This window comes from Oncorhynchus tshawytscha, linkage group LG11 (assembly GCF_018296145.1).
Source record: "Oncorhynchus tshawytscha isolate Ot180627B linkage group LG11, Otsh_v2.0, whole genome shotgun sequence".
In the NCBI taxonomy this organism is placed as follows: domain Eukaryota; kingdom Metazoa; phylum Chordata; class Actinopteri; order Salmoniformes; family Salmonidae; genus Oncorhynchus; species Oncorhynchus tshawytscha.
This window is the reverse complement of record NC_056439.1, coordinates 22,326,253-22,339,436: the sequence shown is the minus strand read 5'-3', so window position 1 is coordinate 22,339,436 and position 13,184 is coordinate 22,326,253. Positions and strand designations below refer to the sequence as shown.

At 40.8% G+C, this 13,184-nt stretch overlaps 1 protein-coding gene across 5 annotated transcripts; it reads left to right on the top strand.

Moving 5' to 3' along the window:
• Nucleotides 1–1,140: 1,140 nt before the first annotated feature.
• On the top strand, nt 1,141–12,761 carry LOC112261601 (signal recognition particle 54 kDa protein). 5 transcript variants are annotated; one of them, XM_042329917.1, is made up of 17 exons: nt 1,141–1,364; nt 2,102–2,208; nt 2,302–2,399; nt 2,529–2,620; nt 2,734–2,818; nt 3,425–3,529; nt 3,643–3,709; nt 3,807–3,864; nt 3,993–4,143; nt 4,339–4,487; nt 4,614–4,714; nt 4,825–4,911; nt 5,069–5,142; nt 6,799–6,907; nt 11,333–11,503; nt 11,790–11,885; nt 12,189–12,761. In XM_042329917.1, exons 3-17 carry the CDS (start codon nt 2,322–2,324, stop codon nt 12,278–12,280), a joined length of 1,515 nt encoding a protein of 504 aa, XP_042185851.1. In that variant the 5' UTR covers nt 1,141–1,364; nt 2,102–2,208; nt 2,302–2,321; the 3' UTR covers nt 12,281–12,761. The 5 variants fall into 5 exon arrangements, with proteins under 5 accessions (XP_042185851.1, XP_042185852.1, XP_024292821.1 ...); XM_042329918.1 differs by lacking the exon at nt 1,141–1,364 and adding an exon at nt 1,654–1,717; XM_024437053.2 differs by lacking the exon at nt 1,141–1,364 and adding an exon at nt 1,655–1,750.
• The last annotated feature ends 423 nt before the right edge of the window (nt 12,762–13,184 follow it).

Sequence of the window (13,184 nt, the reverse complement as noted above, 5' to 3'; positions counted from 1 at the left end):
TGGCTTCCGTCTACAATAAAGGCCTGATTGGTGGAGTGCTGCAGAGATGGTTGTCCTTCTGCAAGGTTCTCCCAGCTCCACGGAGGAACTCTAGAGCTCTGTCAGTGTGACAATACGGTTCTAAATCAACTCACTGACCAAGACCCTTCTCCCCCGATTTCTCAATTTGGCTGGGCAGCCAGTTCTAGTAAGACTCTTGGTGGTTCCAAACTGCCATTTAAGAAAAATTAAGGCCACTGTGTTCTTGGAGACGTTCACCGCTGCCGAAATGTTTTGGTACCTTTCCCCCAGAGCTCTGTCTCAGCGCGCTACAGACAATTCCTTCAAACTCATGGCTTGGTTTTTGCTCTAACATGCACTGTCAACTGTGGGACCTTATATAGACAGGCGTGTGCTTTTCCAAATAATGTCCAATCAATTGAATTTATCACAGGTGGACTCCAATCAAGCTGTAGCAACATCTCAAGGATGATCAATGGAAACAGGATGCACCTGAGCTCAATTGCGAGTCACATAAGCAAAGGGTCTGATGACTTATGTAAATAAGCTAATTCTATTTTTTATTTATTCGAAAGAAATTTGCTGTTGTATAGCTGATCTCATGCTATTCTACACATTTTACAATGAGGCTGAGATAATTTTGCATTTTTATAGCAAATTCCCTGCTATTCTTCACATTTGCCATGAGGCTGAGAGAACATTTAGCAGTTTTACAGCAAATTCCCTGTAATTCAGTTTTTTTTTGTTGCCATGGTTTATGACCTGTTCATATTCTATCTGGGGAGGGGGACAACCTTGCAGGGCGTGTTGTGCACCAGTGATTGAGAACCCAAGGGATGACTAAATGCCCCCTTGGGTTCTCGAGAGCTAGACTCAATCATTTATCTAATGTTGGGGTTATAGGAGGACAGGCTCATTGTAACGGCTGGAATGGAATCAATGGAACGTTCCAAGCATATAGAAATCATGTTTGACTTCGTTCCATTTACCATGATTTTGCAAACCTGTCCTCAAGACCCCAAGGGATGCACTTTTTGTTTTTTACCCTAGCAATTCACAGCTGATTCAAATAATAAACTAATCATCAGGCTTAGATCATTTTTATCAGCTGTATATTGTTAGGGGAAAAACTAAACACGCACCGCTTGGGGTCCCGAGTATCGACTTTGATAAATGCTGAATGCAATTCCATTCGTCCTTCAATATCGCCTCCAACCAGCCTTCAATACCAATTTTTGCATCCAGTCAAACAACTTCGTCAGGTCCTTGGAATTAACTGTGGAGAGTAATTGTAGGATTTTATTTTTTTGCGTCTAAAAAGTTATTCAACAAATATTTTACTACATACAATGCTCATGACTGAGGTAAATAGTTGCTCAAACTTAAATTTTCGTAACGCATGTGTCAAATTCCAGATACATATTTGAAGAGGTACGAGAATTTGCTAATTATTATTGGTGAAAATTGAGTGGGTTTCGTATATGTTATTTAGTTCATTTATAACTTATTGTAGAAAATACTGTTTAAAAAAAAAATTACAAAGGAAATGAACGCGTGTTGAATAAAACGATAGTTTACGCCACGTGGGGGAAAAAATGACATTTACACTACTTTCAAATCCAGGGGTCACAAAGAGGTAAACATGAACCCGGAAGTAGATACGAACGGGGGTATTTTAGATTGTAGATGACGCTTATTTTTATTGTTTTTTTTTCGGGTTAGTTATCTCAAGCCAGTTAGTAAACCTGATGTAACGATCTTTGTTTATAATATTTCTAATGTAGTAGTCAACTACTGTTTTGTAACTGTTTAAATGCTATATATCGAATGAAATTCTAATGCTGTCGGGATCCACATGCTCGGCGAATCCCTGCCTCATCACCGCAGTTGTTGATGCGACCGTTAGCTTGTTAACTAGCAATTTAGCTAGCTTTACAAGCGGTGTCAATGCTATCGCTCAATAAATGTCTACTTGCAAGTGTTGTATTTTGGTAGTTAATTGTGTGACCTAAGATCCTGCCATACTGTCTTAGCCGTCTGTTTACTAATGTTAGCTAGGTAACGGAGTTGGCTTGTCACATTGTTTATGTTCTCTGCTCAGTTTAGGAAGTCAACCACGGACGTTTGATCACAAGAGGCAGCGAAAGAAAGGTGTGGCGACAAGGGGGTTCCCCCTCAGTATTGAGGCCGTATTTCTCAACTGAATTTGTAAGGCCCTTTCCCCGAAAACATTATTATCCAGTGGTTGTAGTAGTTGGCAGTATGACAGAACAAGCTTGTTATTCCAACTACTTATTCCAGGTTCCACAAGAACTGCCAATATGGTGTTAGCCGACTTGGGAAGAAAAATAACCTCGGCGTTGCGATCACTGAGCAATGCCACCATCATCAATGAGGAGGTATATCATATCAGAAATCTTGTTTTTGGTTCAGCTTTTGACAACAAAAAAAACGTCCTTTTTTTAAAGACATGTTTCACCCACGCCAGACTGTATGTGTTTCCCATAGATTGTGTTATTTTTCTCTAGGTATTAAATGCAATGCTGAAAGAAGTATGTGCTGCCCTCCTAGAAGCTGATGTCAACATCAAATTGGTGAAGCAGCTCAGAGAAAATGTCAAGTGAGTAACAGTATTTAGGCACACACTGTTATGTAGTAGATAAAGCTGAATTCTGTGTTTTTAAAAACGTAGATTTAAAATGTTTCCAGCTAATGTACTTTTTCTGACCACAGGTCAGCCATTGACCTGGAGGAGATGGCCTCTGGGCTGAACAAGAGGCGAATGATCCAGCATTCTGTGTTCAAGGAGCTGGTCAAGGTCTGTCTCATTCTGACAATTATTAATTCAATGTTTGTCATTTAGTGTTGTGTGAAACTTAGAATAACTCTGTACATTATTGGTTCAATGATGGTCCAGTGTGAAGTAACTGAATAAGTTAAGGTTTGATAGAAAACTTGGGTAGATGTCTGACTACCGGCTGTTGGTGGGACTTCATGTATATTTCCATAGTGGTGGTTTTCAAGTCATGTGGTCTATTGCTATTCTGAGGTGTTTTGAATGAGTCAACTATAACATAAGTAATCGGTTTTGTTTATTTACTGTACAGTCAAACCTGTCATCCCCCCTCAGCTTAATTCATCAAAGGACCCAAATAGCTGTATTTTAACATTTTGATCACTTAGCTATACATCCTTAGTTAGGGAAGGCCTACTCTTGGCTATAGATGCTATCAGTTTATGTTTCATATGGGTCACATATCAGATGGCTTGTTTACACTTTTATTTTTAAGAATCTTATGTGGTTGGGTGAGACGCACCCCTACATTCTCACTTCACATCTTTGACAAAGATGCAATGCTTATGTGTTAGTCACATTTGATTGGATGGGAGTGTTTATTTGTCTAAGATTTTGCTCTTGTCTCAGCTGGTGGATCCAGGTGTCAAGGCTTGGACACCCACAAAGGGAAAGAACAATGTCCTCATGTTTGTGGGTCTTCAGGGCAGTGGGAAAACCACAACATGTTCCAAGGTGAGCCATTCCTGGATATCAGCCTAAAGATAAGGTAATTCAGTTGGCCATTTGTCCAAAATGTATTATACCTTTCACTAATTTCACTAATGTATTGAATACTGTTTCCACAGCTGGCGTACTACTACCAAAGAAAAGGGTGGAAAACCTGTTTGATATGCGCTGACACTTTTAGAGCTGGTGAAGTTTCATTATCTTAATCTATCTGTTTGATAGTCCATCTAGAAAGAAATGAGCAATAGCAACTAAGTCTACAGCCTTTTTTGTGTGTGCGCAGGTGCTTTTGATCAGTTGAAGCAAAATGCAACAAAAGCCAGAATTCCATTCTATGGAAGGTATGACATGCTTTGCATTTGGTTACTTCTCAGCTAGGTGATCCATTTCAAGTCATTTTTTGTTGTTGTGATATTAGATTTTCATGCTAATGCTTGCATATACAGTACACTAAATTTGTTATATCCAGTTACACAGAGATGGACCCTGTCGTCATAGCTGCGGAAGGTGTGGAAAAGTTTAAGAATGAGAGCTTTGAAATAATTATTGTTGATACCAGTGGTCGACACAAGCAAGAAGATTCCCTGTTTGAGGAGATGTTACAGGTTTCCAATGCAGTGGTAGGTAACAATCTGATAACTATCCAGACCCCTTCAATATCATCAATACAGTAAACTAATGCTAAACTTAATCTCTAGGGACATTTAGATTTCTCTGCCACCCTAAGCTTTTGTATTGTCATTATAAAATGTAATGCTCCAAAGAAAATGTACTAATGCATGGTTTCACCCCAAGCATGCATCTCTCTCCTCCAGCAACCTGACAACATTGTGTACGTGATGGATGCCTCCATTGGTCAAGTTTGTGAAGCACAGGCTAAAGCCTTCAAAGACAAAGTAGAAGTTTCCTCAGTTATAGTGACAAAGCTAGATGGCCACGCCAAAGGTGGTGGTGCTCTCAGTGCGTACGTAAATAGTGATCTTTGCTCAAACAATTTATCCACGTTATGGTGAACTGAGTTTCCTTTACTACTGCAGAATGCATAAACTCAATGCTAAGCCGGTCATTTCGTGCTCATGTTTCCTTTTAGAGTGGCTGCTACTAAGAGTCCCATAATTTTCATTGGTACTGGTGAACACATTGATGACTTGGAGCCATTTAAGACCCAACCCTTCATCAGCAAGCTACTGGGTAAGCTGTGAACCCTTTTGAATAAAGTGTAATCATAAGAGGTCACATGGCATGTTGTTTTTCTTAACCTGTTTTGTACAACCTCTTGAGTTGTATATTTTTGTCCTCAGGCATGGGAGACATTGAAGGTTTGATCGACAAAGTCAACGAACTCAAGCTGGATGACAACGAGGAGTTGATTGACAAGTTGAAACATGGTGAGAATGAGATCATCACTGTAATACAGGCCCCATATAATAACTGACATAGGGTATGCTTATGCTCTGCAGTCCATAACAGTTATACATTGTCATGTGGTATAGTTGTTGAGTCACATAGTTTATAAGCATTTTCTAATCACAATTTGTGCCACAGGTCAGTTCACTCTTAGAGACATGTACGAGCAGTTTCAGAACATCATGAAGATGGGACCGTTTGGCCAGATCATGGTAAATAAACGGCAACCTGAATCCCTATTTGAATAATGATCCGCGCTAAACTGTAAAGCTTATTTCTTATAGGGCTTCATGCTATAGATAAAACCAGACTGTCAATGTTTCAGTGCGAAGGCCTTTCGAAATGGTCAACTGTATCCCTTGTTTTTCATTTCCCCTGATTATGGTAAATAATGGCTACTTAAATGTTTTGGTGCCTTCAGAAAGTATTGATACACCCTTGACTTATTCCACATTTTGCATTATAGCCTGATTTCAAAATGGATTCAACTGATTTTTATTTTTTTTTACCATTACAAACGATACCCCATAATGACAGTGAACTTTGTTTGTTTTTTTTGCGCTGAAATGTATTGAACAGTCTAAGACCTTTCCACACCTGGATTGTGTAACATTTTCTCTATTCTTCAAGCTCTGTCAAATTGGTTGTTCCTCATTTCTAGACAACCATTTTCAGGTCTTGCCATAGCTTTTCAAGTGGATTTAAGTCAACTGTAACTTGGCCACTGAGGAACATTCACGGTTTTCTTGGTAAGCACCTTCAGTGTAGATTTGGCCTTTTGTGTTTTAGGTTATTGTCCTGCTTTATGGTGAATTAATCTCCCAGTGTCTGGTGGAAAGCAGACTGAACCAGTTTATTCTCTAGGATTTTGCATGTGCTTAGCTCATCCTGTTTTTATATATTTTTTTTATCCTGAAAATATTCCCAGTCGTAGCATAACCATTACATTATGCAGCCACCACTGCTTGAAAATATGGAGAGCGGTACTCAGCTGTATTGGATTTGCGTCAAACATAACACTTTACCTTTTTGTCAGGAATGCAATTGCTTAGTCACATTTTTTGCAGTTTTACTTTTGTGCCTTGTTGCAAACAGGATGCATGTTTTGGAATATTTTTGTTCTGTACATGCTGCTTTTCATTCTGTAAATTAGGTTGGTGTTGAGTAACTACATTGTTGATCCGTCCGCAGTTTTCTCCTATCACAGCCAATAAACTCTGTAACTGTTTAAAAGTCACCATTGGCCTCATGGTGAAATCCCTGAGCGGTTTCCTTCCTCTCTGTCAATTGAGTTAGAAGGACGCCTGAATCTTTGTAGTGACTGGGTGTATTGATGCACCATCCAAAGTGTAATAACTTCACCATGCTCAAAGAGATATTCAATGTCTGCTTTTTTTTTTTACCCATCTACCAATAGGTGCCCTTTGCGAGCCATTGGAAAACCTCCCTGGTCTTTGCTTGAATCTGTTTGAAATGCACTGCTCGACTGAGGGACCTCACAGATAATTGTATGTGTAGGGTACAGATATTCAGTAGTCATGTTAAACACTTGCTCACACTGAACCCATGCAACTTATTATGTGACTTAAGCAACTCTTTACTTGTGAAATTATTTTGGCTTGCCATAACAAAGGGGTTGAATACTTAATGACTCAATACATTTTATTTTATTCTTGTATTAATTTGTAATAAAATAATTTCACTTGACATTATGGGGTAGTGTGCGTAGGCCAGTGAATAATCTCAATTTAAAGATCGGGCTGTAACAATAATGTGGAAAAACTAAGTGTGTGTGAATACTTTCTGAAGGCACTGTATATTATTCTAATCACATAAGATGCTAATCTTACTTCTGTTATTGTCACAAGGGTATGATCCCAGGTTTCGGAACGGACTTCATGAGCAAAGGTAACGAGCAGGAGTCCATGGCCAGGTTGAAGAAACTCATGACAATTATGGACAGCATGAATGACCAAGGTAAATACACTGAGTGTACAAAACATTAGGAACCTGCTCTTTCCACGACAGGCTGACCTGGTGTATCCAGGTGACAGTTATGATCCCTTATTGTAAATCCACTTCAATCAGTTTAGATGAAGGCTTTTTTATTAAGAACAAATTGAGACAATTGTAACATGGATTGTGTATGTGTGCCATTCAGAGGGTGAATAGGCAGGACAAAATATTTAAAGTGGCACTGACATCGTTTTTAACTACTTTGCAGATATGAAACAATCCTCATATCTGTCAAATGTACATTTACCAGTTTAACTTCAGAGGTTTTAAGAATAGGTTATATTTGACTACACTACTTACAATAAGGTATTGTTGACAGATGAATGCATGATTCATATAATTCACCAATACATTTCTTGGTATTGCATCAGGTTGTAAATCACAGTTGGCCTGGTACATTGTTTGCTACTGCCACCCATTTGGGATTGCACCATTTCAGTTTCAATGACAAAATATTTTGAACAAGAACTGATGACTAAGGCTGGGAATGTCAATACAATCAAATTAGAAAGGTCAATGATCACAAGTCATAACGTGGCTAATAGGCTAGCACACACAAGTGACTCTAAATTAGTTGAGTCATTTAGTGTATTAAGTTACAGCCTGATGCAGTCACTTTGAATTCCACTTCAATTGCCCTGCTTTTGTGTGTCCCATTTGCAGCGGCGGGAAAGTGTAAAGACGCATGCCACAGTCTCAGCTAGGCTGCTAAAATATTGTGGTCTGGCTTTCGTTTTTAAAGCTTGACAATGAATAACCGAAAAACACTATGCAAAAAAGAAAGACCTATTACAGCAACAATTTCTTTGGCTTCTCCACTACAATATACATTGCATTCTGAAAGCATTCAGACCCATTTTTAATTTGTTACAGCCTTATTCTAAAATGGGTAACTTATTTCCCTTATCAATCCACACACTATACCCCATAATGCCAAAGTAAAAACAGGTTTTTAGAAATGTTTGACAAATAAACATACTTTATTTACACAAGTATTCAGACCCTTTGCTATGAGACTCTAAATTGAGCTCGGGTGCATCCTGTTTCCATTGATCATCCTTGAGATGTTTCTACAACTTGGAGTCCACCTGTGGTAAATTGATTGGGCATGATTTGGAAAGGCACACCTGTCTATATAAGGTCCCACAGTTGCCAGTGCATGTCATTACAAAAAGCAAGCCATGAGGTCGACAGAATTGTCAGAGCTCCGAGGCCAGATTGTCTTCAGGTGCAACTCTAGGGAAGGCTACCAAAAAAAATGTCTACAAGAGCACAGTGGCCTCCGTCATCCTTAAATGGAAGTTTGGAACCATCAAGACTCTTCCTACAGCTGGCAATCAGGGGAGAAGGGCCTTGGTCAGGAAGGTGACCAAGAACCTGATGGTCACTGACAGAGCTCCGGAGTTCCTTTTGTAGATATGGGAGAACCTTCCAGAAGGACAACCATCTCTGCAGCACTCCACCAATAAGGCCTTTTATGGTAGTTGCCAGACGGAAGCCACTCCTCAGTAAAAGGCACATGACAGCCCACTTGGAATTTGCACCTAAAGGCACCTAAAGGACTCTCAAATCAAAGTTTATTTGGCACGTGTGCTGAATACTACTTACAGTGAAATGCTTACAGGCCCTAACAACAGTGCAAATCTTTTAATGAAAAATGGTTATTAGGGGAACAATGCATAAGGTAATAAAACAATGGTGAAATGAGTGGCGAGGCTATATACAGGCACCGGTTAGTCGGGCTAATTGAAGTAGCATGTACATGAATGTATAGTTATAGTGACTATGCATATGTGATAAACAGAGTAGCAGCAGCGTAAAAGAGGGGTTGGGGGGGACACGATGCAAATAGTCCGGGTAGCATTTGATTACCTGTTCAGGTGTCTTATGGCTTGGGAAGCCTGAAGCCTTTTGGTCCTGGACTTGGCGTTCCGGTACCCAAGAACCGTGCCCAAGAACACTGGTCTGCTTGAAACATGTTGGTGTTAGACTCATCAGGGGCATGTTGAAAATGTCAGTGATGACACCTGCCAGTTGGTGAGCACACGTCCTGGTACTCCGTCTAGCCCCGCAGCCTTGTGAATGTTGACCTGTTTAAAGGTCTTACTCACGTCGGCTACGGAGAGCGTGATCACAGTCGTCCGGTACAGCTGACGCTGTCATGCATGCCTCAGTGTTGCTTGCCTTGAAGCGAGCATAGAGTGATTCAGCTTGTCTGGTATGCTTATCACTCGGCAGCTCGCGGCTGGGCTTCCCTTTGTAGTCTAATGGTTTGCAAGCCCTGCCACATGACGAGCATCGGAGCCGGTGTAGTGTGACTCGATCTTAGCCATGTATTGGCACTTTGCCTGTTTGATGGTTTGTCGGAGGGCATAGCAGGGCTTCTTATAAGCTTCCGGTTTAGAGTCCTGCACCTTGAAAGCGGCAGCTCTACCTTGAAAGCGGCAACTCTATAATCCATGGCTTCTGGTTGGTATGTATGTACAGTCACTGTGGGGACGACGTCCTCAATGCACTTATTGATGATGCCAATGGCTGATGTGTTGTACTCCTCAATGCCATCGGAGGAAGCCCGGAACATATTCCAGTCTGTGATAGCAAAACAGTCCTGTAGCTTAGCATCTGCGTCATCTGACAACTTTTTATTTTTTATTGACTGCGTGACTGGTGCTTCCTGCTTTAGTTTTCGCTTTTAAACAGAAATCGGGAGGATAGAATTGTGGTCGGCTTTACCAAACAGAGGGCGAGGGAGCGCTGTGTACGCTTCTCTGTGTGGAGTACAGGTGTTCTAGTTTTTACAATTTTTGTTCCTCTGGTTGCACATTTTAACAGATTAGGTCAAATGGATTCAAGTTTCCCTGCATTAAAGTCTCTGGCCACTAGGAGCGCCGCCTCTGGGTGAACAGGTTCCTGTTTATTTCCTTTGTGCCAGCATCAGTCTGTGGTGGTAAATAAACAGCCACAAAGTATAGCTGCGAACTCTCTAGGCAATAGTGTGGTCTACAGTTTAAGATATTCTAATTCACGTGAGCGAAATCTTGAGACTTCCTTAGATTTCATGCACTAGCCGTTGACAAATATGCACAGACGCCCCCACACCTTACCAGAGTGTGCTGCTCTATCTAGCCAGTGCAGTGTTTATCCCGCTAGCTGAATATCCATGTTATCACTCAGCCACGATTCCATGAAACATAAGATGTTAGTTTTTGATGTCCCTTTGGACGAGATACGATCACGTATATCCTACCAGTGATTGTATGTTGGAGTAATGTTGATAGTAACAGCACCTTTCCCACTCGCCTTCTGCGGATGCTTATGAGGCACTCTGCTCTGTGTCCTCTGTTCCTGCATCGCTTTCTCTTGCCAATAACGGGGATGTTGGCCTTGTCGGGTGTTTGCAGTATATCCTGTGCGTCCTGCTTGTTGAAGAAAATATCTTCGTCTAATCCGAGGTGAGTGATCGCTGTCCTGATATCCAGAAGTTCTTTTTTTTGTTGCGGTAAGATATGGTGGCAGAAACGTTATGTACAAAATAAATTACAAATAACGCGAAAAACACACTTGCACAATTGGCTAGACGCCTGTAAAACTGCTGCCATTTCTTCCGGCGCCAAGATTCTCTGGTCTGATTTAAACATGGAACATGGTACCATCCCTACGGTGAGCGTGGTGGCAGCATCATGCTGTGGATTTTTTTCAGCAGCAGGGACTGGGAGACTTGTCAGGATTGAGGGAAAGATTTAATGGGGTGAAGTACAGTGATCCTTGACAAAAACCAGCTCAGGACCTCAAACTGGGGCGGTGGTTCAAATTCTAACAGGACGTTGACCCTCAGCACACAGACAAAACACAGGAGTTTCTTTGGGACAAGTCGTTGAATGGCCCGCCCGGACTTGAACCCAATCGAACGTCTGGCGAGACCTGAAAATGGCTATGCAGGAAATGTCAGGAAATGCTACAAATTGTCATTCTTCTTGTATATGAACAGATTTTAATAAGATCTAATGTTGCTGAAATGGCGTTAGTTCCTTTCGAACGGGCTATGGCTGTAAGTGCCAGGCACACGGGTTTGTCAAGAACTGCAACGCTGCTGGGTTTTTCACGCTAAACAGTTTCTCATGTGTAGCAAGAATGGTCCACCACCCAAAAGACATCCTGCCAACTTGATGCAACTGTGGGAATGATTGGAATCAACATGGGCCAGCATCCCTGTGGAATGCTTTTGACACCTTGAGTCCATACCCCGATGAATTCAGGCTGTTCTGAGGACAAATGAGGGTGCAAGTCAGTAGTGTATCTAACCCTGTCAATAAACAGTAAATTACAAACAAAAGGGTTACACAAGATGTGTAATTGTTTTCTTAACCATGGATTCTTTCTTTTCAGAACTTGACAACAAAGACGGTGCAAAGCTTTTCACCAAGCAGCCGAACCGAATTGCCCGAGTTGCGCGGGGTTCTGGGGTTGCCACCAGGGACGTCCAGGAGCTGCTCACCCAGTACACAAAGTTCGCCCAGATGGTGAAGAAGATGGGTGGCATCAAGGGCTTGTTCAAAGGTATGCAATTCTTAGATGCATATTAACTTTACTTGCTGTCAAATCCTTGCTTCCTCCATTTTCCCCCTGCCCCTCTCAAAGCACATTGGAAGAGGTCTGAGGGAAAGGCCTTGGCTCTTCTCAACTGCACTTTGTGAGAAGAGGAAACGAGAATAGACAAAGCAAGGATTTCATGGCTAGTCATGTTTTCAGACACAGCCCTGAAACTGAAGCACTGGTCCACTAACACAATTTTGCTTTCTTCAAGTAGTAGGTGATGTCTCAATTTTTTAAAACATGTTTACAGGTGGTGACATGTCCAAGAATGTCAACCCCTCTCAGATGGCTAAGTTAAACCAACAGATGGCAAAGATGATGGACCCAAGGGTTCTCCACCATATGGGTAGGCATGACTTTCACTTCCATTTTTATGTCATGTCACTTTTCCCAAACTATTCCTTTGTTACTTTGTACTTAGATTAGTTCAATGATTTGAATATGGTCAGTCCAAATGTAATGACATGGATGTTATATAATGCATATTTGGCATAGACTGCATGGTATCCCTGATCTACAAATCACCTTGCACCCCAAATAATAATTTGATTAAGATTAGCTATTCTCATCCTCGCCACCTTGCTGTCGAGTTTAACTGATTTCCCCCCCCCGCATTGAGACATGCTGATTTCTTTTCTCTCATCTTCAGGTGGGATGGCTGGTCTCCAGTCCATGATGAGACAGTTCCAACAGGGTGCAGCTGGCAACATGAAAGGGATGATGGGATTCAACAACATGTGAACCACTGAGCCTTAACACAGCAAAATAAAAAGGTTGTCATTTGGATTCGGCAAGAAGGTGTGGCGACGCTTTAGCAAGAAGGAGAGCAGTGTTATTTTTGCCTCTGTAATATAATTCATGAACATGTTTGTGTATAAAATGATGCAGAAAGCATATTTACAGGTCAGGATAAATAAAACAAGTTATCTGATTTTTACAGTAATTGTAAATGAGGCCCACAAGATACAGGAATTGTGGGATCATGACGCTTGTCCTGGGTCATATCCATTAGGAACCAAATGGAAGAAATTGGCATGAAACCGGGAGGCACTACCTGGACTTGTCCAATAAGATATGCATTTATTTTGTTGCAATATTATTTTTTTATGTTTTGTGCCATAAACGCAACCCTAATTTGGAGAGCTGGTGAATGGGTATGCTGATATTAGTTTGTGAAAATTTTTTTTTTTAAATGTTATAATAAAATTTGTCTTGCAATGTTTTTAAAAGCCAGTCTCCTTTTCTCTCATATTTGCTCAATGACTGTCAATTATTGCCCTATCAATTAAATTCTTTGCATGACTATTGAAAAATGTGTACTTGTTGGGTCACTGCATTTCAAGGATATTGAGCAGAAAGGCTAAATTTTACATTCGACATTACTGATCGATATTTTTATCCCAGCCAGTGCTTTACTTGGGCAGGAGCTCACTGGAACTAAGTACCAGGCACCTTTAAAGTAAAATACTTTAAAGTGCTACTTAAATAGTCTTTTTTGTGGGGGGAGGGATCTTTACTATTTATATATGACAACTTTTACTTCACTACATTCCTAAAGAAAAGTATGTACTTTTTACTCTACATTTTCCCTGACACCCAAAAGTACTTACATTTTGAATGCTTAGCAGGACCAAAATGGTCCAAT

What these genes read in the sequence shown, in the direction of transcription:
- LOC112261601 (XM_042329917.1), top strand. Translation starts at nt 2,322, where the DNA reads ATGGTGTTAGCCGACTTGGGAAGAAAAATAACCTCGGCGTTGCGATCA. An exon ending in CAGCTCAGAGAAAATGTCAA is followed by an intron (nt 2,621 to 2,733) that starts GTGAGTAACAGT and finishes TTCTGACCACAG; the next exon opens with GTCAGCCATTGACCTGGAGG. An exon ending in CGCTGACACTTTTAGAGCTG is followed by an intron (nt 3,710 to 3,806) that starts GTGAAGTTTCAT and finishes GTGTGTGCGCAG; the next exon opens with GTGCTTTTGATCAGTTGAAG.